Consider the following 27,882-nt stretch of genomic DNA (forward strand, 5'->3'; position numbering starts at 1 on the left):
AGGGTATTGTCACTAGATACAGAGCTAAGAAAATAATTTGAATTTAAAACTCTAATTAAAGAAGAGATATTCTAATATTTGCATTTTCAGATTTGTTTCAACACGTACACATCAGTCCTGCATAGCAAGTATTTGTATCACCCGGCAACTTATTGAAAACAAATACAGGCTTGGGCTTCGCTGGCTGGGCCAGCATTTATTGCCCATCCCTAGTTGCCCTTGAGAAGGTGATGGTGAGCTGTCTTCTTGAACCGCTGCAGTCCATGTGGTGTAGGTACACCCACAGTGCTGTTAGGAAGGGAGATCCAGGACTTTGACCCAGCAACAGTGAAGGAACAGCGATATATTTCCAAGTCAGGATGGTGTGTGGCTTGGCAGGGGAATGCCTGGTGGTGATGTTCCCATCTACCTGCTGTCCTTGTCCTTCTAGATGGCAGTGGTCGTAAGTTAGAAAGTGCTGTTTAAGGAGCCTTGGTAAATTCCTGCAGTGAGTCTTGTAAATGGTACACTCTGCTGCTATTGTGTATCAGTGGTGGAGGGAGTGAATGTTTGTGGATGTGGTGCCAATCAAGTGGGCTGCATTGTCCTGGATGGTGTCAGGCTTCTTCAGTGTTGTGGGAGCTGCACTCATCCAGGCTAGTGGAGAGTGTTCCATCACACTCCTGACTTGTGCCTTATAGATGGTAGACAGGCTTTAGGGAGTCAGGAGGTGAGTTACCTGTTGCGGGATTCCTAGCCTTTGACCTGCTCTTGTCACCACAGTATTTATATGGCTAGTTCAGTTCAGTTTCTGGTCAATGGTAACCCCCAGGATGTTGATAGTGGGGCAGTAATGGTAATACTATTGAGCATCAAGGGTCGATGGTTAGATTTTCTCTTGTTGAAGATGGTCTGTTACTTGCCAAAAGTCAGCCCAAGCCTGGATATTGTCCAAGTTTGCTGCATTTGGACATGGACTGCTTCCGTATTTGAGGAGTCGCGAATGGCGCTGAACACTGTGCAATCATCAGTGAACATCCCCACTTCTGACCTTATGATGGAAGGAAGGTCACTGATGAAGCAGCTGAAAATGGTTGGGCCGAGGACACTACCCTGAGGAACTCCAGCAGTGATGTCCTAAAGCTGGGATGACTGACCTCCAACAAACTCAACCATCTTCCCTTGTGCTAGGTGTGACTCCAACCAGCGAAGAGTTTTCCCCTGATTCCCATTGACTCCAGTTTTGCTAGGGCTTCTTGATGCCACACTGTCAAATGCCGCCTTGATGTCAAAGGGCAGTCACTCTCACCTCACCTTGGGAGTTCAGCTCTTTTGTCCATGTTTGAACCAAGGCTGTAATGAGGTCAGGGACTGAGTGGCCCTGGCAGAACCCAAACTGGGCATCAATGGGGTTATTGCTAAGCAAGTGCCGCTTGATAGCTCTGTTGATGACCCCTTCCATTACTTTACTGATGATGGAGAGTAGACTGATGGGGCTGTAATTGGCTGCTTGTGTGTTTGTCGCTACAACCACACCAACCCCCTCCACCTCTCTGTCTCTCTATCTCTCCGCCCCCCACACACACACCTTAAACCAGCTTATATTTCAGCTCTTTCCTGGACTCGAACTCAAGTTCTGTCGAAGGGTCATGAGGACTCGAAACGTCAACTCTTTTCTTCTCCGCCGATGCTGCCAGACCTGCTGAGTTTTTCCAGGTAATTCTGTTTTTGTTTTGGATTTCCAGCATCCGCAGTTTTTTTGTTTTTATCTCTGTAATTGGCTGGGTTGGATTTGTCCTGCTTTTGTGTACAGGACATACCTGGGCAATTTTCCACATAGCCGGGTAGACGCCAGTGTTGTAACTGTACTGAAACAGCTTGGCTAGGGGCACCGCATGTCTGGAGCACAAGTCTTCAGTACTATTGCCGGAATAATGTCAGGGCTCATAGCCTTTGTAGTATCCAGTGCCTTCAGCCATTTCTTGATATCACATGGGCGAATCGAATTGGCTGGAGACTGGCAACTGTGATGCTGGGGACCTCTGGAGGAGGCCGAGATGGATCATCCACTTGGCACTTCTGGCTGAAGATTGTACCAAATGCCTCAGCCTTATCTTTTGTACTGACGTGCTGGGCTCCCCCATCATTGAGGATGGGGATATTTGTGGAGGCTCTTCTCCAGTGAATTGTTTAATTTTCCACCACCATTCACGACTGGTTGTGGCAGGACTGCAGAACTTAGATCTGATCTGTTGGTTGTGGGATCGCTTAGCTCTATCACTTTCTGCTTATGCTGTTTGGCACAAAAGTAGTCCTGTGTTAGAGCTTCACCAGGTTGACACCACATTTTTAGGTATGCCTGCTGCTGCTCCTGGCATGCCCTCCTGCACTCTTCATTGAACCAGGGTTGATTTCCTGGCTTGATGGTATTGGTAGAGTGGGGGATGTGCTGGGCCATGAGGTTACAGATTGTGTTTGAGTACAATTCTGCTGCTGCTGATGGCCCACAGCATCTCATGATTGCCCAGGCTTGAGTTGCTAGATCTTATCAAACTCTACCCCATTTAGCATGGTGGTAGTGCCACACAACACGATGGTGGGTATCCTCAATGTGAAGGCAAGTCTTTGTCTCCATAACGACTGTGTGGTCGTCACTCCTACAGATACTGTCATGGAGAGACGTACTTGCAGCAGGCAAGTTGGTGAGGATGAGGTCAAGTGTGTTTTTCCCTCTTGTTGGTTCCCTCGCCACCCGCCGCAGACCCAGTTTAGCAGCTATGTCCATTAGGACTTGGCCAGCTTGGTCAGTAGTGGTGCTACTGAGCCACTCTTGGTGATGGACACTGAAGTCCCCCACCCAGAGTACATTCTGCACCCTTGCCACTCTGTGCTCACCAACTGGGCATTATTGAGTTGTTTACATTGCCTCAACCATTTGCAGCTATGCAGATAATTCCATTCAGTTATAAATTCACTTTTGCATTTGCATTGTGTAAAGATGCAAATGTCAAGTACTAAATTCATTTGACAATGTATTTAAAAGGAAGTGAAATTTTAAAAAATCAGTGCAATGTTGTGCAGATTTGATACTAAATGCTGACAAATTTCTGCAATTCATAGCCATTCCAGAAGGGATACTAATTCTTCAAAGGGATTTCCAATCCCTTTAAGTAAGGTTGTGTGCAGAGGCTATCTCATGCAGTTGTGCGGCTGTGCTGGAGTTCATCTGTTTGATAGAAGAGGATTTTGATTCAGCTCAATACTGAAGAATGCATTTCAATGATGGGGGAGGGGAACTTAGACAAGGAGGAGCAGGGTTTGGGTAGCACATACACTAAAATTGAAGTTCAAGACTAAAGTTTGTTTTTCATACTCTTTCCTTGGAGAATAGTATGAAATAGTGTTAGGATATGCAGGCTGATGAGGTACAATTTGGTTGGGGGGGGAGGGGGAAAGCAGTGAGGTCTGTTAATTGTATCAATTGAGGTTAAGTAGATACAAGTGGAGTGTATTGATTGGCTGGTTACTTGAGTTCACAAATCACATATTGGTTTAAAGTTTGTAAGTTTCCTTTAAACTTTGTTCTTGGTTTTACGGCTGACCTGAATTTGGGGCTGTGCCTGATTTATCCCAATTTTGTTAATTTGGTTTTATTGGTTTTAACTTGAAAGAGTTACACATATAAAGAATAATTGGTTTAACTCCAAAAGAGTTATACATATAAAGAGACACTTGCTGACAGCAGTAGAGTGGATTCAGGAGATATATGCCTGTAATGTTTCACTCTATGAATAAATCTATTCCAAGTAAAGACTGGCTCTGGTTTCTTCCTTCACCAACTGGCTAGTAGGAGTACATAACAAGGTCATTGATTTCCACTGGTTACAATTGTCCTTACAAGCTGCTAACCCAGAATTCAGAACTCCAGTCTCCTCTTACCAAGACTACCTGGAGTGGGGTTCAAATCCTGTGTCTAGTCTCAAAGACAGGAATGCTAACACTCAAGACAAAGGTTTACTCCACTTAAATGAGGCAATTTCCATACACTGCAGCAAATCAAATGTAGTTTTGTTTTGAATCCCTTCCTTTTCTTTGTGCTCACCTGCCTTTGAAACATTCACTGCACATTTTGCAGAACACATATGTAAACAATTTGCTCACTATGCATAGTTCTAGGTTGTACATGTGAAAAGGTACAGCCTCATGCAACCCTTCAGTTTTCCTCCCACACTCAATTCCTTTTTCCACTGTGAAGCTGCTTTTTCCATCGAGTATCTCATCTGGAATTCAGAACTCAGATGTAAAGAAAATTCCCCCCCCCCCACCCAATGAAAAATGAATACAGGTAGGGTTAAGAAAATTGTGTTTTTCTTTTTTTGGGGGTGGGGGGTGCAGAGAGGGGGAGAAGATTCCCTAATCATACATTGCATGGTTACACTTAGCACCAACACAGTTCAACCAGCTCAGATTGCTTTAACATTACATCAATTTAATTCACATTTGCTCCAAACTCACAACTAGGTCAAATTCTGAAATGTAAAGCAAACACTGCAATGCAAACAGATCCTTAATAGACGCAGAGCAAAAACATACAACTCCACATCCTGTATTTAGGTCTGCTCTTCAACAGCTAATTCAATTTCTGCCAGTGTAATCTGTAGGAAGAATCACAGATGGAAATCAAAAGCTGAAGGAACAGGACTTTTTTTTCCCCCCCACTACTGATCATTTAAATACTGAAGCTGACAGTATGGAAGTTTGATCTAACCTTACAAGAAAAGAAGAATTTTTTTACTGTTTATAATTTGATTCACTTGAATTGCCACCTGAACTCTTAAAGGGCATTTTCTGCAAGTCTTTTGACTTGAATAAATCTGTCCAACTTCTACAGTGCTGTGGAATTCAAAAGCATATTATGCCACACAACATGAGATTAAGCATATCCAGCATTTGAAAATATAATAGCTTCTGCATGTTGTGTCTGGATAATACCTGTACTGTTGCAGAAAATGCAATTCATACATTTAATGTGGGGGGTGGGAATTTTCATTCAAAAAAATAGCATAACTATACAGCAATAGGTGAACAAATATGTAATTTTCAACATTTGTATAGTGCTTCTTATTACTTCTACCATATACGAAATGGCTCTGATGTCTCAGCATGTTAATCTAACGAGAAGCTGAGCTATATAGACTAGAAAGGTCCCACATTCAATTGCTGGTCTGTGTGAGCTATCTGATCTCAAAGAGGACAGCAGTACAAGTGTTGACAAGTGGCCTTAGTGTCCCCACGTTAGAGAACAGAAAAGAAAGAAGAACAGCTAGCCTCACACTCCTACCATAATAGAACCATAAAATCAGCCCAGCGTGTTTTTGCCAGCTCCTATTACACTGATCTTTCCCAACAGCCCTCAAATTTTCTACATTCAAGTACTTATCAAATTTCCTTTTGAAAGTTACTCTTGAATCTGCTTCTACCACCCTTTCATGCAGTGTATTCTAAATCATAACTTACTACATTAAAAAAATTCTCTTACCTCACTTCTGCTTCTTTTGCTCAATCTATGTTGCCTGGTTACTAACCCACCTACCAGTGAAAGTAGTTTCAGCAAATTTATTCTTTCATGATTTTGAACACATCTATTAAATCTCCCCTTCACATTCTCTGCTCAAAGGAGAACAGCTCCAGCTTATCCAGTCTCACTTTATAAGGTTTAGCATATCTAGTAATTCATGATCGAAGTACACATCTGTATGTTGAGTTGGGACAGGGTAAAGCTCGACAGTAGTGGCAACTCCATCTGGTCAAATAGCATGAGAAATGATCATTAGTGGTCCATCAGAGGTCATTTTCAGAACTCTGTTTCTCATTTCATAAGTTACTGGAGATGGGTTAGTTAAAACAGTATATAAATGTGATGAGGTTTGCAAAAATAAATCAGTGGTAAATGATGAGAATCAACTTGTTCAAAGTCTGTTGGATTTGATTGGCAGCTGCAGTTTAAATCAAATTACGTAAAAAGATGCAATTTTGGAAAAGGAACCCGTAAAACTGACTCACTAGAAGTGCACTGAAGGCAGAGCAAGAGACATATTCAGAACATCAACGAGAGATTATTGACACTATCAGTCCAGTGACCGAGGTAGCAAATAAAATGTTAGGCTCCATTGTGGATAATGTAAGATATAAATCAAGGGGATTTTAAAATTGTACAAGAGTGAGCAAGACTATGTTTGTAGCACTCTATCCAATTTAGTTTCCAACTTTGCTAGTTTAATTATCTAGCGATGGATCTGCCTCTTTTTGTTCTCTCATACTTCTCAGCACTGGCTGCAATAGCCCTCTAGTATCTCCCTCAAGTTGTTCTTCATTCTGAACATAGACAATGAATTTTGGACAATAACAGCAAAGTTTAAAGCCAACCCTTAACTTGTTCTCATTCAATGGCCACAAACATTCACTTCCAGCAGAAGTCACTGCACAGCTAGCAGAAATCCAAATGATTTCTCCTTCCTAGCCTTGAGATACTGATGCCAATTGTAATACCTTCAATGCAACCTCAGTTGTGATTTACCAACACAGGCCAGGGGTTTGAACCCAAGATGCTCCTGGCCAGATTAATAACACAACATATATTCTACACCTTTCAGGTCCATCCATCACCATCCCATTTTGTTCCTACATGCTCAACAGCCAAAAGTTTCTGAAAAATACTTGATCCTAAATTTGAGCTGGGCGTTACACACAATACAGTAGGTTATTTGTTCCAAGTTGCTCACACTTACCTGATGGTGATGACTTCCTCCCGATTAGCCTGGATGTGCCAGCTACAGTTAACTCTAGTTTGATAGTTAAAGGGCCAACCTGGACTTGTAATTATCCCACTTGGTGCCCTGAGCTGTTCTGGTGCATCTCCACAAGCTGAGGGAAGGATAAGTTGGATAATTATAATTAATGCAGCTAACATTGCAGTGCAACTCTGTCTGAATAAATGTGTTACTGCAGCAATAAAATAACCATAATTATCATATCTTGCTAGTATTCAACAGCTTTAAAAGCGGAAAAACTTCCTAAGGTGCTCCACAGAGGTAAAATCAAAAAAATAAACTGAGCTAAAGGAATAGACGAGAGGAATTAAGAAGTATGGCCAAAAAAGAGCATCTTAAAAATGGAGAATGTGGGTGGGAGGTGCCAGAGGGCAAAGAGAGAGAGAGGGGGTGGCGGCGGAGGGCAAAGAGAGAGAGGGGGTGGTGGCGGACAGCAAAGAGAGAGAGAGAGAGGGTGGCGGTGGAGGGCAAAGAGAGAGGGGGTGGCAGCGGAGGGCAAAGAGAGAGAGAGGGGGTGGTGGCGGAGAGCAAAGAGAGAGAGGGTGGCGGTGGAGAGCAAAGAGAGAGACGATGGCAGTGGAGGGCAAAGAGAGACAGAGAGGGTGGAGGTGGAGGGCAAAGAGAGACAGAGAGGGTGGCGGTGGAGGGCAAAGAGAGAGAGGGGGTGGCGGCGGAGGGCAAAGAGAGAGAGGGGGTGGCGGCGGAGGGCAAAGAGAGAGGGGGGTGGCGGCGGAGGGCAAAGAGAGATGGGGTGGTGGCGGAGGGCAAAGAGAGAGAGGGGGTGGCAGCGGAGGGCAAAGAGAGAGAGGGGGTGGTGGCGGAGGGCAAAGAGAGGGGGGGGTGGTGGAGGGCAAAGAGAGAGAGAGGGTGGCGGTGGAGGGCAAAGAGAGAGAGGGGGGTGGTGGAGGGCAAAGAGAGAGAGAGAGGGTGGCGGTGGAGGGCAAAGAGAGAGAGGGGGTGGCAGCGGAGGGCAAAGGGAGAGAGAGGGGGTGGTGGCGGAGAGCAAAGAGAGAGAGGGTGGCGGTGGAGGGCAAAGAGAGAGAGGGGGGTGGTGGAGGGCAAAGAGAGAGAGGGGGGTGGTGGAGGGCAAAGAGAGAGAGGGGGGTGGTGGAGGGCAAAGAGAGAGAGGGGGGTGGTGGAGGGCAGAGAGAGAGAGAGGGTGGCAGCGGAGGGCAAAGAGAGAGAGAGGGGGTGGCGGCGGAGGGCAAAGAGAGAGAGGGTGGCGGTGGAGGGCAAAGAGAGACAGAGAGGGTGGCGGTGGAGGGCAAAGAGAGACAGAGAGGGTGGCGGTGGAGGGCAAAGAGAGACAGAGAGGGTGGCGGTGGAGGGAAAAGAGAGACAGAGAGGGTGGCGGTGGAGGGCAAAGAGAGACAGAGAGGGTGGCGGTGGAGGGCAAAGAGAGACAGAGAGGGTGACAGTGGAGGGCAAAGAGAGAGAGAGAGGGGGTGGCAGTGGAGGGCAAAGAGAGACAGAGAGGGTGGCGGTGGAGGGCAAAGAGAGACAGAGAGGGTGGCGGTGGAGGGCAAAGAGAGACAGAGAGGGTGGCAGTGGAGGGCAAAGAGAGACAGAGAGGGTGGCGGTGGAGGGCAAAGAGAGAGAGGGGGTGGTGGCGGAGGGCAAAGAGAGAGAGGGGGTGGCAGTGGAGGGCAAAGAGAGAGAGGGGGTGGCAGTGGAGGGCAAAGAGAGAGAGGGGGTGGCGGCAGAGGGCAAAGAGAGAGAGGGGGTGGCGGCGGAGGGCAAAGAGACAAAAACGAGTGAAAAGAGAGAGGCGAGTGAATAGATGGCAGCAAAAGAGAGACAAGGAACATTCCAGAGCATGGCACCGGAGCCACTGATAGCACAATACCAGCTATGGGGTAAGGGAGAGATGGCGCACAACAGGATTGAGTCATGAGAACACAGAATGTGAGAAAGACAATGCAACAAGGTTAGGTGAAGTTAAAACAAGTTACTGCTGAAGTTGTAGAGCTAAGGAAAGACAGGCCATTGATAGTTTCAAATACGAGCATGACAAGTTTAAATTTGAGGCTTTGCAGACGATGGGCAACATAGATCAGCAAGGACAAGCACAGTGCGTCAGCAGCACTTGGTCTAGCAGAGGATGTGGACAGCAAAGATTTGGGTACGCTGAAGTTTATGGAGCTAGAGGCCTGAAGTGAAAAACAAGAGCATTGGTGTAAATCAAGTCTGGAGTTGACAAAAGGCAAGGATGAGGATTTCAATTACAATTGGCTTGAGACAGGGGCGGAAGTGGGTGATATCGCAAAGATGAGAGTTGGGGGTCTTTGTAATGGAGTGCACGTGGAATTGGAAACTCAGCTCAGGGCTTGTTTTATTCTTTCTTGGGCATCGCTGAATGACCAGCATTTATTGCACATCCCCAACTGCCCTTAAGGTGGCGTTGAGCTGCCTTTTGAACCACTATAGTCCATGTGGCATAGGTACACCTTCAGAGCTGTTAGGAAAGGAGTTTGCCCCACCGATAGTGAAAGAACAGTAATATAGTTCCAATACAGCATGGTGTGTGGCTTGGAGGAGAACTTGCAGGTGCCTGTTGCCCTTGTCCTTCTGAGTGGTAGAGGTCAAAGGTTTGGAAGGTACCATTAAGGTGGCCTCAGTGAGTTGCTGCAGCACATCTTGTATATGGTACACACCGTTGCCACTGTGCGCTGGTGGTGGAGAGAGTGATGGTGGTGGATGGGGTGTCAATCAAGCAGACTGCTTTGTCCTGAATTGTGTCAATCTTCTTTAATATTCTTGGAGCAGCACTCATCCAGGAAAATGAAGTGTATTCCTGACTTGTGCCTTGTAGATGGTGGACAGGCTTTGGGGAATCAGAAGGAGAGTTACTCGCAGCAGAATTCCTAGCCTCAGACCTGCTCTTTTATCCACAGTATTTATGTGGCTGGTCTAGTTAAGTTTCTGGTCAATGGTAATAACCAGGAACAGGAAGGGACAGAGAGCTTAACAATAATGTGCATCAGTGATAAAGGTCCAGGGAATAGTGGTAAAAAAAAATGAAATTAAAGCTTCTTTATCTGAATGCACAAAGCACCTACCATAAGGTTGATGAATTAGAGTCACAAATAGGGATAAATGGCTCAAATCTTATCACCATTACAAAAATATGGTGACCAGACTTGGGAAATAAATATTCTATGGTACACAATATTTTGGAAAGACAGACACAATGGCAAAGAGGTGGTGTAGCCCTCATAATAAAGAACGACATAAGGACATTAGTGAGAACAAGTCTTGGTTCAGAAAATCATGAAATACAATCAGTATGGGTAGAAATTAGGAATGGCAAGAGTCAGAAAACACTGGTGGGAGTAGTTTGTAGGCCCTCTAACTGTAATTCTAAAGTTGGACAGATAAATTATTGGTGTGTAACAAAAGCAATGTAATAATTGTGGAGCAATTTAATATTCATATAAACTGGACCAATCAAATTAGCAAGACTGGTCTAGCAGATGAGTTTGTAGAGTGTTTCGTGAGTTTCCTGGAGCAATAGGTTATGGAACCAACTATGGATAAAGCTATCTTAGATCTAGTATTCTGTAATGAGGCAGGGTTAATCAGTAATCTCAGAATAAATAAAATCCACCGGAAACTAGTGATCATAATACAACTGAATTCCATGTTAAAAGGAACATTCTCCAATTACAAACAAGAATCTTAAACTTAAACAAAGCCAATTACATATGTACAAGGGGAGAATTGGCGAAGGTTGATTGGGTAAATAGACCAAAAGATATGGTCATAAATAAAGAGTGGGAAACATTTAAAGAAACAATACAAAATGTTCAACAAAAATACATTCCATTGAAAAACAAAAGCTCAGCAACAAAGATCCATCTGTGGTTTGCTCAGGAAGTTAAGGACATTATTAGATCAAAAGAGGTTAAAAAGGATAGTAGCAGACTAAGATGGAGGATTGTGAATTTTTAGAAACCAGCAAAAGGCCACCAAAAAGTTGATAAAAAGGGAAAATAGAGAAAAGAGGAAACTAGCCAGGAACATAAAAACAGATTATAAGAGCTTTAGCAAGAGTATAAAAAGGAAGAGAGTAGCTAAAGTAAATGTTAGTCCCTTAGAAGCAAAGATGGGAGAAATTATTCTGCGGAATGAGCTAATGGCAGAGACAGTGAGCAAATATTTTGTGTCTGTCTTCATTGGATAGTGGAAGACACAAGCTTCATACCAGAAATAGAAGGTAACCTAGTTGCTAAAAAGGGTGAGGAAATTAATATCAGCAGAGATAAAGTACTGAAGAAACCTAAGGAGTTAAAATCTGATAAATCCCCAAGACTTGATTCCCTACTGTAAATCCTAGAGTTCTAAACCAGATAGTCGCAGAAATAGTGGATGCACTGACAATGATTTTCCAAAGTTCCCTAGAATCTGGAGCGGTCACAGCAGATTAGAAGTTAGCAAATGTGACACTGCTATTCAAGAAAGGAGGGAGAGAGAAAACAGGGAAGTACAAGCCAGTTAGCCTGGTTGTCAAGAAAGTTCCAGAATCTATTATTAAGGGAGTCTTCATGATGCACTTAGAAAATCACAGTGTGATCAGACAAAGTCAACATGGTTTTACGAAAGGGAAATCCTTGTCTGAGAAGTTTATTGGAGTTTTTTGAGAATGTAACCAGTAGGCTGGACTAAGAGGAACCAGTAGATGTAGTATCAAGTGGGTTTCCACTTGATAAGATGGCACACAAAAGATTAATAGGCAAGATAAGTGCTCAAGGAATTGGGGTAATATATTAGCACAAATAGAAGATTGGTTAACGGACAGAAACAAAGGGTAGGCATAAATGGAGCACTCTCAAGTTTGCAGGCTGTGCCGCAAGGATCAGTGCTGGGGCCTCAGCTAGTTGCAATGACTGAGACAGAGAGACAGGCAGTAACATATCTAAGTCCGGTGGCGGCACAAAGCTAGGTGAAAAGGTGAGTTGTGAGGTCAGAGAGAGGCTGCAAAGAGATATAGGCAGGTTAAGTGAGTGGGCAAATAGCAAATGGAGTATAATGTGAAGAAGTGAGAGGTTATTCACTTTGTAAATAGTAAAGCAGAACTTTTTGTGAAAGATGTAAAACTTATAAATGTTGATGTTCAAAGAGGCTTGGTTGTACTCGTACAAGGAATGCAGAAAGTTGGCATGTTGGCCTTTATTATAAGGGACTGGCGTATAAGAATAAAGAAGTCTTGCTACAATTGTACAGGGTTTTAGTGAAACCACACCTTGAGTACAGTGTGCAGTTTTGGTCTCCATATTTAAGGAAGTACATACCTGCATTGGAGGCTGTACAACAAAGATTTACAAGATTGGTCCCTGAGATGAGAGGGTTGTCCTATGCTGAGAAGCTGAGTAAATTAGGTCTATACTCTTTGGAGTTTAGAAGAATGAGAGGTGATCTCATTGAAATGTACAAGCAGCATGACAGGGCACACAATAGGAGGGTATTTCCACTGGCTGGAGAATCTAGAACATGGGGCACAGTCTCAATATAAGGGGTAAATTATTTATGACAGAGGCAAGGAGAAATTTCTTCACGCAAAGTGTGAATCTTTGGAATTTTCTACCCCAGAATGTTGTGGATTCTCCATCATTGACTATATTTTTTTCTTTATTCTTTCAGGGGCATCGCCAGCAAGGCCAGCATTTGTTGGCCATCCCTAATTGCCCTTGAACTGAGTGGCTTGCTATCAATAGTTAACCATATTGTTGTAGATCTTGAGTCACATGTAGGCCAGACCAGGTAAGGATGGCGGGTTTCCTTCCCTAAAGGGATTTAGGATTTCCTTCACGAAGGGACATTGTTGAACCAGGTGGGTTTTTACAACAGTCGATAGTAGTTTCATGGTCACCATTGCTGAGACTAGCTTTCAATTCCAGATGTTATTAATTGCATTTAAATTCAACCAGCTGTCGCGCTGGGATTTGCACCCACGTCCCCAGAGCATTAACCTGGATCTACATTACTAGTCCAGTAACATTACCACTACACCACCATAAATTCTCTTTTCTTGTACATGGTCATTGCCTGGCACTTGTATGGCACAAATGTTATGCCACTTATCATCCCAAGCCTAAACGTTGTCCCAGGTCTTGCTACATATGGACAGCTTCAGTATCCAAGAAAATTATGAATGGCACAGAACTGTGCAATCACCAATGAACATCCCCACTTCTGACTTTCTGGGAAGGTCATTGGTGAAGCAGCTGATAATTGGGCCCAGGACACTACCCTGAGGGACTCCAGCAGCAACGTTCTGAGGCTAAGATAGTTGGACTCCAACAACAACCATGGTGAAGAGCATTGAAATCCCCCAGCTAGAGTACATTCTGTGCACTTGTTACTCTTAGTACTTCTTCCAAGTGGTGTTCAACATGGAGGAGGATGGATTTATCAGCTGAGGGAGGGCGGGAGAGGTTAATTGCAGGAGGTTTTCTTGCCTATGTTTGACCTTAAGTCATGAGAATTCATGGGGTCCAGAGTCAATGTTGAAGACTCCCAGGGTAACTCATTCTTGACTGTCCTGCCACTGCCTTTACCAGGTCTGTCCTGTCAGTGAGTATGACTATGCCAGGCTGGTGCTTGACTAGTCAATGAGACAACTCTCCTAATTTTGGCCTAAGACCTCAGAGTTAATAAGGAGGGCTTACTGCAGGGTCGACTAGGCACAGTGTGCCAGTGTCTTTTCCAATATCTAGGTTGATGCCAGGTGGTCCATCAGTTTTAATTCCTTTTTGATTTTTCTGTAGTGTTTTGGTACAACTGAGTGGCTTGCTGGGCCATTTCAGAGGGCAGTTAAGAATCAACCACATTATCTGGGTCTGGAGGCCAGATTTCCTCCCCTGAAGGACATTAGTGAACCAGATGGGTTTTTACGACAATCCAACAGTTTCATGATCACCATTACTGAGACTAGTTTTTAATTCCAGAAATTAAATTCTCCCAGCTCCCATGGTGGGATCTGAAGCCCTGTCCCCAGAGCATTAGCCTCCAAAATGCTAGTCCAGTATCATTACCATCACCACCATCCCTGGATGCCACACTTGCAAAGGGTCTGGTTCAGCCTAAGACTGTGATCAGGCAGGGGAATGTAATTGCTGTTAAGGATATGACATTTGTGCCAGGATGGTTTTCTCAACGTTTAGTTGAAATAAATTATAGCTCATCCAAGACTGGATGTCAGCCAAGGACTCTGAAACTATGGAGGCTGGGAAGCAAAGTGGTGGTGAATAGTTAGGTGTCACAGCTGACACGATGTATGGATAACAACACAAGGTTGCTGCATTCATGTGAGGAAGGGAAGGGCCAAGGATGGATCCTTGTGGGTTAGCAAGGTGATGGTGCAGGATTACAGAGCTTCTGTGAGAATGACTGGATAGGCAACGGTATACCAAGTGACGAATGTCCTCCCACACTGGACAATGGAGGAGAGAAGCTGGAGGAAGATGGGGTGATTAGTTAAAAATAAGGGTTTTAAAGAAGTCCAAAAGAGATAATGCATCATGGTGAAAGTCACTGCGATTTACGTAGAATCATAAAATGGATACAGCATGTGGATATTTTTATTTGAAAAAAGTCCTTTCACTCCATTCCTTCCTTGAATCTTTGTTCTATCAATGCCACGAATTGACAAACTGACGTAAACTGAAGTCCTGGCACATATGGAGCAGCAGGCTTTTTGAAGGCCACTGATGGGGGAGAAGGTTCCTTGTAAGCAGTTACAAGCTAAATTTTGAGTGCCTCTGGTACACTGGTTCTTCGTACCTATCGTTAATGCTGGATGACCAGATTCTCAAATTAGATTTGAGTAATAAAAATAGTGTTGTTTTGCTACTAACACTTTGGTCTCACTTTAGTTTCATGCTGAACAGTGCAGAACCTGGTGCAAGTAATGTTGGCATCAAGAGACCCTTCAAAAAGATTAAAACATATAAACATCACAATTGCTGCCACCGTGGGAAAAAGCCTGTTGGTTTGTGCAGTTGATATTCTACTTTAAGTTATTACAACAATAAATTCTAATGTATTCCTTCAATGATCTAAGCTAGATTGAGGGCGACCATAAAATCTAGAGCCTTGCAATATACTGGGGATTTTTTAAAATCACACTTGAAGCCTGTTCTTGAGCAGGAAACAAGAGAATAAAAAAGTTCCAGTATAATGAAACATGATAATTATCCCCTTATGCATTAGGACCATCAAAGCACTTTGGTAAAGCTTGCTTGAATGGACTTACTGATACAAAAAGCAATTGGGTCATAAGATTTGAACAAACCACTATTTATAATGTGTGGCTTTAGATGGCATCTGGTATATCCATCAATTGCAACAATGCAGGGTAAAATACTTAAGCAGAAAAACTCACAGGACACTGTTACGGATGAGTCTAATGCATCATATTCTCAATGAATATGCCCAGGACCTTAGTGAGCTGATTACTGCACCAATGTGAATCTCACTCTAATCTAATAAATCACTATTATAACTACTAACATAAACTGTACTACATTTGCCCTTATTTACAATATACATACTGAATTTACTGACTCCCCAATGCCAAAAATAAAAATAATCCCTTAATTATCATTTAGCAGGTTCTACATCAACTAACTTCCTTTCACATCTGTCATGCAGCCTAGCAAACACAACAGACTTGGACAACTGCTGAATAAAATTGCAGCTGAAATCCTCAACCCCATAAGAGAAAGGCATCAAACCCTTACCCAATGGTACCCCTCTCCACAGAACAAGCACTAATTTGAAAAAATATATAAATATACCAGCTGAGATCTCTGAAATTTGCACATTTTCTGAACCATACTTTCCTCCTAGAACGCTGTTTCCTGAAACAAAAGTAAAAAGAATAAATTCAGCATATCAAGAATAACTCCAATAGGCAAATTTTATTTATTTCATCCATTAAAAAAATTTTTGTAATAGAACTAGAAATATGTATATATTTGTTTACCAATGATTTACTGTCTAAAATAGTTACCAATTACTTCACCTGAAATAAGTTAAAATGAAAACACCTCAGCAGGAAATGATGACCATGTTCTAACTATGTAGTGTACTGCCAAGTTTACATTTGAAGCTGGTAAGGCAGTGAAAGAATAACAGTTCCTTGCAAATCAAGTGACCAGCTACAATTACTTCTGCTAAATTTATAAATTATCCAAAACACTGCTTTTACGACAACAAAACTTATACAAAATAGTACATTTCCTCTATGCAAGCAGCATGACAGAGAATGCTGCTGAAGACATCACCTCATGAGTTGAGAACTCAAGCTAGGTCTCAGAATGATAGAAACACAGAATTTTTACAGCGCAGGAGGCCATTCAGCCCATTGTGTCTGCACCGGCTCTCTGAATGAGCAATTTACTTAGTGTCATTCTCCCACCTTCACCCCATAACCCTGCACATTGTTCCTTTTCAAATAACAGTCTAATTTCTTTTTGAATGCATTGATTAAAACTGCCTTCACCACATTCTCAGGTAGCGCATTCCAGGCCATAACCACTGGCTGCATGAAAAAGGTTTTTCTCATATCTCTTCTGCTTCTTCTGCAAATTACGTTATATCTGTGTCCTCTCGATCCTTTCATGAGTGTGAACAATTTCTCCCTATCTACTCTGAACCCTCATGATTTTGAATAGCTCTACCAAATCTCCTCTCAGCCTTCTTCAAAAAAAAAGGCACAACTTCTCCAATCTATCTTCATAACTGAAGTTCCTCATCCCTGGAACCATTCTCATGAATCTTTTTTCTGCACTCCCTCCAATGCCTTCACATTTTCCTAAAGTACAATGCCCAGAACTGGATACAATACACCAGCTTAGGCTGAACTAGTGACTTACAGAAGCTCTTGTACTTGCTCTTGTACTCTATGCCCCCATTAATAAAGTCCAGATATTGTATGCTTTATTAACCGTTCTCTCAACATGTCCTGCCCCCTCCAATGACTTATGCACAAGTGCGCCCTGGTCCGTCTGATCCTGGACCTCCTTTAGAGTTGTAGGCTCTATTTTATATTGTCTCTCCATGTTCTTCCTACCAAAATGAATCACTTCACATTTCCCCACATTGAATTTCATTTGCCACCTGTCCACCCATTCCACCAACTTGTCTATGTCCTTTTGAAGTTTGACACTATCCTCCTCACAAGTTCACAATGCTTCCAAGGTTTGTATTATCCGCAGATTTTGAAACTATGCCCTGAACACCAATGTCTGGATCATTAATATATAATCAGGAAAAGCTAAGGTCCCAACACTGAACTCCACTATAAACCTTTCTCATGCCCAAAAAACACCCAATAACCACTACTCTCTGTTTCCGGTCACTCAGCCAATTTCCTATCCATGTTGCTACTGTCTCTTTCATTCCAGGAGCTATAACTTTGCTCACAAGTCTGTTTTGGGGCACTGTATCAAATGCCTTCCAGAAGTCCACGTTCACCACATCAACAGCATTAACCTCATCAAACCTCACTGACACCTCTTCAAAAAGCTCAAGCAAGCTAGTCAAACATAATTTTCCCTTAAGAAATCCATGCTGACTTTCCTTAATTAACCCACATTTGTCCATGTGCCTATTAATTTTGTCCCAAATTATTGTTTCTAAAAGTTTCCCCACCACTGAAGTTAAACTGATTGACCTGCAGTTGATGGGCTCATCTTTATACCCTTTTTGAATAATGGTGTAACATCTGCAATTCTCTAGTCCTCTGGTATCACCCGAGTCTAAGACAGATTGAAAAATTATGGCCAGCACTTCTGCAATTTCCACTCTCACTTCCCTCAGTCTCCTTGGATGAATCTCATCTGATCCTGGCTCCTTATCAACTTTAAATACAGACAGCCTATCTAATACCTCCTATCAATTTTAAACCCTTCAAGTGTACGAATTACCTCCTCTTTCAACATGTCTTGGGTAGCATCTTCTTCCTTGGTAAAGTCAGATGCAAAGTATTCATTTAATACCTCAGCTATGCCCTCTGCTAATCTGTCGAATGTAGATACAAATGATCCAAGGTAAAAATCTCTCACCAAGGGAGCAGAGAAATCTTTGGGAAAGAGCAGAACTTTCTGAAAAATCTGCCAAGGGTTCAACAATAATTTTTTAAAAACCTGAAACATTTATTCAGAAACAAAACATAACATACTATGAAAAATTAGGATTCAAAATACCATGCAAGAAGCATGCAAATGGATGTTCAAAGAATGAAATAATATTGCAGAGGCCTGGTAATATTTTCAGTATAACATTGTTCACTATGTTAACTATATCCACCCTTCCCAAAGACCATTGCAACATTTTTGAATTTTGTAACCTATTGACAACTCATTCATATCTGGCTTATGTGCACTTCTGAATGAACTCCTTTATACTTATAGTGTAATAGCTGCAACCTACATGGTCACAAGAGGAGTAGATACACAAGAACAATACAGGAAGCCTAGTCATGCAGGTGTTGGTATCTCTGCGTTGGATGTCAGAGAGTCAATGCAAAACATATCCTCCGTAAATAGCATATAGCCATAAGTGCTGACTCAGCGTCCTCCTGAGATACCAAACATCATAGATGCCAGTCCTCAGCCAATTCTATTCACTTCACATGATGACAAAAAACTACTGAGCATGCTAGATATGGCCAAGACCATAGGCCCTGACAAAATCTCAGCTGTAGTGCTGAAGGCTTGTAGCTCCAGAACTAGCGGTGTCTCTAACAAAGCTGTTCCAGGATAGCTAAAATGCTTACATCTACCCAGCAAAGTGGAAAATTGCCCAGGCATGCCCTGTCCACAAAAGCAGGACAAATCCAACCCAGCCAATTACAACACCATCAATCCAGCCATTCTCAATCTTCAGCAAAGCGATGAAAAGCTGTCACTGCACTTAGCTATGCTCGGTTTTAATTCCACCAGGACCATTCACCTCCAGATCTCATTAAGAATGCCAGAGGTAAGGTGGGAGTGACAGCCCTTGACATCAAGGTAGCATTTGACCAAGTATAGCCCTAGTAAAGTTCAAGTCAATGGGAATCACAGAATAAACTGTTTACTGGTTGGAGTCTGTAACGGAAGCTGATTGTGGTTCTTAGAAGCCAATCAATTCAGCACTTGACATTGCTGGAGGAGTTCCACAGGACAGTGACTTTGACCCAACCATCTTCAGCTGCTTCATTAATAACCTTCCCTCCATCATAAGGTCAGAAGTGGGAATGTTCATCGACGATTGCACAGTGTTCGGTGCCATTCACAACTCTTCAAATACTGTAGCATTACATACCTATTTGCACTATACAACTTGGGCTGATAAATGGCAAGTAACATTTGTAACACAGAAGTGCCAGGCAAAGACCATTTAGAACAAGAGAGAATCTAACCACCTCCCCTTCACATTCAATGATATTACTATTGCTGAATGCCCCAACATTAACCTGCTGGGGGTTACCATTGGCCATAAACTGAACTGGACCAGCCATTTTGATAAGAAATTGACTGAGTGACAAAAAACAGGGAGTAGTGATAAATGGCTGTTTTTCAGATTAGGAGGAGGTTTGTAGTGGAGCACCCTAGGGGTCAGTGTTGGGACCCTTACTCTTCCTGGTATAAATTAATGACCTAGACTGTAGTGCTCACGCCATGATTTCAAAATTTTCAGATGATATGAAGATTTGGAAACATTGTCAACTATAATGAGGATATTCTTGAACTTCAAAAAGACATAGACACGTTGGTGGGCAGACAAGTGGCAGATGAAGTTCAATGCAGAGAAGTGTGAAGTGATGAATTTTGGTAGGAAGAATATTGAGAGACAATGTAGAAAAAAGGGATAAACTCTAAAGGAGATGCAGGAACACGGGGACCTTGGTGTATATGTACTTAAGTCATTGAAGATGGCAGGGGATTTGAGAAAGCAGTTAATAAAGCATGTAGTGTCTTAGGCTTTAGTAATAGAGGATGAAAACAGAAAATGCTGGAAAAACTCAGCAGGTCTGACAGCATCTATGGAGAGAGAAACAGACTTAATGTTTCAAGTCAGCACGACTCTTCTTCAGAGCTAAAGAGTAGAAATGTGATAGAATTTATATTGTTTGGTGGGGGAAGAGGTGGAGCAGGCAAAACAGGACAGAAGGTCAGTGGTAGGTGGGGGATAAGGAGAGACTGACAAAGGTGTCATGGGCACAAGACAAAGGGAGTGTTAAAGGTAGTGGTGAAGATGAAAAAAAGGTGGCATAAAGGTAAGAAAGCAGAATGTGTTAACAGCAGAACAAGGGTCAGCACTCTGTGAAAGGACAACATAGAACAAGTGTAGAAATTACAGGGGCCCTGGCAGAAATATTTAAAATGTCCTTAGCCACGAGTAAGGTGCCGGAGGATTGGAGGGTAGCTCATGTTGTTCCATTGTTTAAAAAAGGCTCCAAAAATAAACCAGGTAATTACAGGCCAGTGAGCCTGACATCAGTAGTAGGTAAATTATTGGAAGGTGTTCTGAGAGATCGGAAATATAATTATTTGGACAGCCAAGGGCTGATTAAGGACAGTCAGCACGGCTTTGTGTGTGGTAGGTCGTGTTTAACAAACCTTGTAGAGTTTTTCGAGGAGGTTACCAAGAAAGTTGATGAAGGAAAGGCTGTGGATGTTGTCTACATGGACTTTAGTAAGGCCTTTGACAAGGTCCCACATGGGAGGTTAGTTCAGAAGGTTCAGACACTTGGTATCCATGGAGAGGTTGTAAACTGGATTCGAAATTGGCTGTGTGGAAGAAGACAGAGAGTGTTAGTGGATGATTGCTTCTCAGACTGGAGGTCTGTGACTAGTGGTGTGCCTCAGGGATCTGTGCTGGGACCATTGTTGTTTGTTGTCTATATCAATGATTTGGATGATAATGAGGTGAATTGGATCAGCAAGTTTGCTGATGACACTAAGATTGGAGGCGTTGTGGACAGCGAGGAAGGCTTTCAAAGCTTGCAGAGAGATCTGGACCAACTGCAAAAATGGGCCAGAAAATGGCAAATGGAATTTAATGCAGAAAAGTGTGAGGTGTTGCATTTTGGAAGGACAAACCAAGGTAGGACATACACAGTAAATGGTAGGGCACTGAGGAGTGTGGAGGAACAAAGGGATCTGGGAGTTCAGATACATAATTCCCTGAAAGTGGCGTCACAGGTAGACAGGGTTGTAAAGAAAGCTTTTGGCATACTGGCCTTCATAAATCAAAGTATTGAGTATAGGAGTTGGGATGTTATGGTGAGGTTGTACAATACATTGGTGAGACCAACTTTGGAGTATTGTGTGCAGTTCTGGTCACCTAACTACAGGAAGGATATCAGTAAGATTGAAAGAGTGCAGAGAAGATTTACTAGGATGTTGCCGGGTCTTAAGGAGATGAGTTACAGGGAAAGATTAAACAGGTTAGGACTTTATTCCTTGGAGTGTAGAAGGATGAGGGGAGATTTGATAGAAGTTTACAAAATTATGAGGGGTATAGACAGAGTAAATGTGAGTAGACTCTTTCCACTTAGATTAGGAGAGATAAACACGAGAGGACATGGCTTTAGGGTGAAAGGGGAAAGGTTTAGGGGGAACTTCTTCACTCAGAGATTGGTGAGAGTGTGGAACGAGCTGCCATATGACATGGTAAATGCGGGCTCACTCTTTAAGTTTTAAGAATAAATTGGATAGATACATGGATGGGAGGGGTCTGAAGGGTTATGGACTAGGTGCAGGTCAATAGGATTAGCGGAATAATATTTTGGCACAGACTAGAAGGGCCGAATGGCCTGTTTTCTGTGCTGTAGTGTTCTATGGTTCTAAATGGCAGATGGCCCTTTTGTCGGGAGTTGGGGTAGGGGGGAAGGGGCAGTGGGAAAAAGGATTTTAAAAAGGGGGATAAAACAATGAATGAATGAAAATTAAAATAAGTAAATAAAAATAAATTTAAAAAGGGATTAATAAAGTGGTGAAGATAAAGGAGATACTGGTGGGGCCACAACTAGAGTATTGTGTGCAGTTCTGGTCACCACATTACAGGAAGGACGTAATAGCTCTGGAAAGAGTGCAGAGGAGACTAACAAGAATGTTGCCAGGGTTAGAAAAGTGTAGCTGCAAGGAAAGATTGGATAGTTTGGGGTTATTTTCCTTAGAACAAAGAAGGCTGAGAGGTGACTTGATTGAGGTGTACAAAATTATGAGGGGAATAGATAGAGTGGACAGGATAAAATTGTTTCTCTTGATGGAGAATTCTAGAACCAGGGGACATAGATTCAAGATAAGTGGCAGAAGCTGCAGGGGGGGGCATGAGGAAGAACTTTTTTATGCAGAGGGTGGTGGGTGTCTGGAATTCACTGCCCAAGTTGGCGGTCGAGGCAGAAACTTTAAACTCTTTTAAAAAGTACCTGGATCTGCACCTTAAGTGCTGTAAGCTGCAGGGCTATTGGCCGGGTGCAGGAAGGTGGAATTAAAAAGGGCACCTGGATGTCCTCGGGCTGGCATGGACAAGATGTGCCGAATGGCCTCCTTCTGTGCTGTAACTTTTCTATGGTTCTATGGAGAGAGTTCATGGTCTGAAGTTGTTGAACTCAATATTATGCCCAAAGGCTTTAAAGTGCCTAATCGGAAGATGGCGTGCTGTTCCTCATCTTCCAATCAGGTACTTTACAGCCTTCCAGACTTAACATTGAGTTCAACAACTTCAGACCATGAACTCTCCCCTCTACCTTCACCTCTTTTTTATCCCCTTTTAAAAAAAATTATTTTTATTTTTATTTACTTATTTTCATTTTAATTCATTGTTTTATCCCCTTTTTAAAACCCCTTTTCCCCTACCACTGCCCCTCCCCCCCAACAAAAGACCATCTGTCACTTGATCTATGTTGTTCTTTCAGAGTGCTGACCCTTGTTCTGCTATTAACACATTCTGCTTTCTTACCTTTATGCTACTATCAGCACCTTTTCAGTTTTCACCACTACCATTACCTTTGTCTTGAGCTCATGACACCTTTGTCGTTCTCTCCTTATCCCCGACCTATCGCTGACCTTCTATCCAACTTTACCTGCTCCACCTCCCTACCCTTAAACAGTATAAATTCCATCACACTGCTTCTTCAGAGCAAAAGTGAAGTAGAAAAGTGCTGCCTCAAAACATTAACTCTGTTTCTATCTCCACAGATGCTGCCAGACCTGCTGAGTTTTTCCAGCATTTTTGTTTTTATTTCATATTTCCAGCATCCGTAGTATTTTGCTTTCATTTATTAAATGGAGCATTGAGTGAGTACAATAGTACTATTGTTATGTCAAACTTGGAGAAGACACTAGTTAGGCTTCATCTGGAGTACTGCGTCTGGTTGTGGGCATCATACTTGAGGAAGGATGTGAACGCACTGGAGACAGTACAGAGGAGATTCACAGGAATGACTCCTGGGATAAAGAACTGTAGCTACGAAGATAGATTGGAGAGGTTGGGACTGTTTTCCTTGGAAAAAAGAAGGCTGAGAGGAGACTTGATAGAGGTATTGAAGATCCTGAGGGTTATGGACAGGGTAAATAGTGAGAAACTGTTCCCACTCAAGAGAGCTTAGCGCTTCAAGAACTAGAGGGCACAGATTCAAAATAATTGGCAAAAAAAAATTAAAAAGGTAAAAGTGATGTGAGAAAAAATGTTTCCACCCAGAGGATGGTTGGTGACTGGAATGAACTTCCTGAGAGAGTGGTGAAAGCAGGTTCGATTGAAGTATTCAAAAGGAAATTGGATTGCTATCTGAAAAGAAAGAATGTGCAGGTTATGGGTATAAGGCATTCCCGGGAATAGGATGAGTAGAATGCTCTTTCAGACAGCCAGTGGAGACTCGATGAGCCGAATGGCCACCTTCTGCACTACAAAGCTTCTGTGATTCTGTGATATAAATACCGTGGCTACAAGAACAGGTCAAAGGCTGGGTAACCTCAAGAGAGTAGGTGACTCCAGGACTCCCCAAAGCCATCTACAAGCTACAAATCAGGCATTTGATGGGATATTCCCCTCTTGCCTGGAGTGTTTTTGGAGCTGCATTCATCATGAAGTTTGATTCCATTCAGGCCAAAGCAAAGTACTTGATTGAAACTCCATTTGGCATCTTAAACATTAGTTCCCGGTACACAGCAGCCACAGTATGTACCTTCTACAAGATTCACTGTAATAACTTACCAAGGCCTCTTTGACAGCAACTTCCACTCTCGTGACGTCTGCCACATAGAAGGGGCAGCAGGCACATGGGAACACCACAACCTGCAAGTTCCTCTCCAAGTTACACACAATCTTGACTTGGAAATATATTGTCATTCCTTCATTCTACCTCATCCTATTCCTTCATCATTGATCAGTCTTGGAACTCTCTGTCTAACAGCACTATGCTTGTACTACACCACAAAATTCAAGTCTACAAGATTCAAGAAAGCAGATCACCACCATCTAAAAGGCAATTAGGGATGGGAAACGAATACTGTCCTTGCCAGTGATGCCCACATTCCATAAATGAACATAAAATGGTACACACATTAATTGAAGTCTTTGCCTAGGGTCTATTGTGTGAAACACAATCATCATTTCCCTCCTTTTTCAATAACATTGTAATTAAGCCTTAACATGATTACTGCTACCATACAGCATCATCCATTGCAAGAATCAGGAAGTCCTTTTTAAAAACAAGTGATATTCTTAATTTCATTCCCTGGAATAAAAGGTAGTATATATAAAAACCCTTACTCTCCAAAGGCACAACACAATAAAAGTTGAAGTGAACCTGAATGTAGGCAGTCCTCCTACAACATTTGCTTATATATACTGAACTAGTGTGGAAATCTGCCATGATTCATCATAATTTCTGACAGATGAGTCAACTTAAATCATGAATATGATGCACTCGATGTCAACTGTTTTTAGCAACAGGATATAACCTTTTGACTTGCAGCAGATTGTTTAAAGCTGCAGTCTTCTAATCCTAAAAAAGGACAAGATGCAGATCACTCGGGTGTAATTTAACTACATCCCTCAGTGACATTTCTTACTATACTTTATCTGCAGTCACTGCATCTTGATTCTATTCTGTGGTTAAGTGCTCACTCAGCAAGATTAAAATGAAATCAGTCCGCAAAGGATCAAAATTTAGAATAGCTACAAAACAGGGTTTGGGTTAATAAAGCATTAGAAGCCTGGTTGTCTAATTTCACTTGTGGAAATATTTATTAGTGAATGTCTGCTTCCCATTATTAAATGGTTATGAACTACCTCAGCCTGAATATGTGAAAAGTTGGACTGAGCAGTATAGTCACGTAACAAAATATCGGTACCAAGGCAGCCTATCAACTACTGGTATAACGCATGAGTAGCCCATTTTGTTGTAAACATAAATTATTCTTGACAATGATGATTTCCATTTTTTTTAACAAGATCATACATTGCACTCAGCTCTTTTAAAAACTGCCATAGCTTTAAGATTTTATAGCGCCAAAATGCAAGACAAAGAGTAACACATAATGGAGAGATATCAAAAGCTTGGTTAGAAGTTTGGACAGGGTGTAGGGAGGGAATTACGATGTATGGGGCATAAGTAATTCAAGATATGGTGATCGCATTTGAAAAGCACAATATTATGACATACTTTACGCTTTAGAGAATGACAGCCATGAGAATATAAAGTTCCCCTATTTACAGGTGAATTATGAAAAACACTTAACAGTACAATTATAGATGTTGTTCATTCAAACTTAGGTTGTGACAGGAGTGGAGGCTTTGAGCCACACAACAGGATGAAGCTGCAGGTGTTTTCAAGGCAATATTATTGATATCACATTAAAGCAACCATGAACTCAAATGCGATTATTCATAAACTGCAATTGTACCAGCATGTTAAATCCGCCCAGGAACCATATAAGTCGCATAAAGTTTTCTCACTTTTGTTGCATGGATCACAGCACAGATTAGCTTCAAGCTGCTTCTATGCAAGAAAACGGAATGGTTTAAACAGTTTGAACGAAAATTCTAGACACTTTGCTTCTAGAGAATACACAGTCCATGGTTCAGACAGGTAATTTAATGTAATCTGGCACATAAATGTTTCAATATCCCAATGGAGTAGTTTAATCTAAACTGCATTAGTCTTCTTACATTAACTGAGAGCACACAATGGACAGAAAAAACCAAGAAATTCCACAGGAACAAACCTCAAATAGAAAATAATTTATAATTTTAATAGAGATCTGCACAGGTATAGGGGTAAGGACCATGCACACAACACCAGATGATGAAATGAAGTTTCACAACCACAAAAAACCCAAGGCAGATTCATGATCCCAAATTGCCCCTGAAGGGAGGTATCAAGTGGAGGCTGTGCCCCCCTCCTCGCGCCAATAATAAAAAAGAAAAAGCAGGGAAGGTCAACTCAGACTAATCAATTATTGCCGAGCATCTGCTTACAGAGCAGAACTGGCAGAGAGGCCTTGAAGCAAGTTAACTAACAATTAATGCATACGGACTCGAAACGTTAACTGTGTTCCGCTCCGCAGATGCTGTCAGACCTGCTGAGTTTTTCCAGGTATTTTTATTTTTGTTTTCGATTTGCAGCATCCGCAGTTCTTTTGCTTTTAACTAACAATTATGTTAGCTCAGGCATGGAAACCTAGAGATAGGGAGACGACAAAGCAAAGCAAGGGATTAAAATTAAAGACTATCTACTATTCGGTAATTTTCGCATTATCACATTAGATTACTATTTTTCTCCTGGAAAAGCATCAAGAGGTTCTGATCTTCCCTTTAAAACTTCAAGTGCCCCTTCGTGTGCGAGTGTACATGTTTCATGTTTGTGTATTAATCGAGGTCTCACAGGGCTTACATTGAATACAAAATAGAATAAAACCAACCCGAAGAGGCTGATTTAGCAGCTGGTAATTTAACAAAGCTCCAACAGCTTCCGTGTCCTCCACTTTGAAGTGAAACAAGATAGAACAATGATCTCTCTCTCTCTCTAGATGAAAGGTAATCAGATAAAAAGCTCAGTACTCACCGGTGAAGGTGAGGAGAAGAATAATAAGCGCTGATGTTCCAGTCCCCAGAGACGGACAAGGGGAGAACAGGATCCTCTGGCCGTAGCGGGTTAGGGCCATAACCAGGGGCTGAGAGGGTAGTAAAGGGCCTGGAGACGAGGGAGAGCTTCACAATAACATCCAGCCGACAGCAGCTGCCCTCCACCCCCCGCACACACACAGCATCACCCCGGAACCAAAATCAACGCCAGTCCCCTCTCGCACAAAGGAACCAACCGCGGCTCCGAACCTCGCCTTCCGCTCTCTCCTCCTCCCATAAATTACATTATCAAAGAAGGAGCAAACAGAGCTCAGAGCCAGCCCAGCTCCAAGCACCAATCCTCACACAGCCACACTCTCCTCCCTCTGCAACAGGCTCGGCCGGGGGTCAAATGTCAGCAGACACAGAGCGTCAGCGAACAGACAGGGGGGGGGAGGGGCTGTGAATGCTTCTCCCCTTCTACCCCTCCCCCTCCTCCCACCACCTTCCCCACCCCCACCCCCACCTCCCCAGCCCCAACCCCCAGCCCCACCCCCACCTCCCCACCCCTCACCCCCACCTCCCCAACCCTCACCCCCACCCCCAACCCCCAGCCCCACCCCCACCTCCCCACCCCTCACCCCCACCTCCCCAACCCTCACCCCCACCCCCACCTCCCCAGCCCCAACCCTCACCCCCACCTCCCCAGCCCCAACCCTCACCCCCACCTCCCCAGCCCCAACCCCCAGCCCCACCCCTCACCCCCACCTCCCCAACCCTCACCCCCACCTCCCCAACCCTCACCCCCACCCCCACCTCCCCAACCCTCACCCCCACCTCCCCAGCCCCAACCCCCAGCCCCACCCCTCACCCCCACCTCCCCAACCCTCACCCCCACCCCCACCTCCCCAACCCTCACCCCTCACCCCCACCTCCCCAACCCTCACCCCCACCCCCACCTCCCCAACCCCACCCCTCACCCCCACCTCCCCAACCCTCACCCCCACCC

General features: G+C 43.1%; 1 protein-coding gene across 1 annotated transcript in view; it reads right to left on the reverse strand.

The window, feature by feature from the left end:
* Positions 1-27,263, reverse strand: part of lrp12 (low density lipoprotein receptor-related protein 12) — a 59,413-nt gene extending 32,150 nt beyond the window's left edge. Inside the window, exons 1-3 of the mRNA XM_041190438.1 lie at positions 26,875-27,263; positions 15,608-15,670; positions 6,768-6,903 (exon numbers count right to left, since the gene is read on the reverse strand). Of these exons, the coding sequence (XP_041046372.1) occupies positions 6,768-6,903; positions 15,608-15,670; positions 26,875-26,974 (299 nt within the window). The 5' untranslated portion in view covers positions 26,975-27,263. The remainder of the gene's footprint in view (positions 1-6,767; positions 6,904-15,607; positions 15,671-26,874) is intronic.
* Positions 27,264-27,882: the final 619 nt, after the last annotated feature.

The sequence above is a fragment of the Carcharodon carcharias genome, chromosome 6, assembly GCF_017639515.1.
Source record: "Carcharodon carcharias isolate sCarCar2 chromosome 6, sCarCar2.pri, whole genome shotgun sequence".
Classification (NCBI taxonomy): Eukaryota; Metazoa; Chordata; class Chondrichthyes; order Lamniformes; family Lamnidae; genus Carcharodon; species Carcharodon carcharias.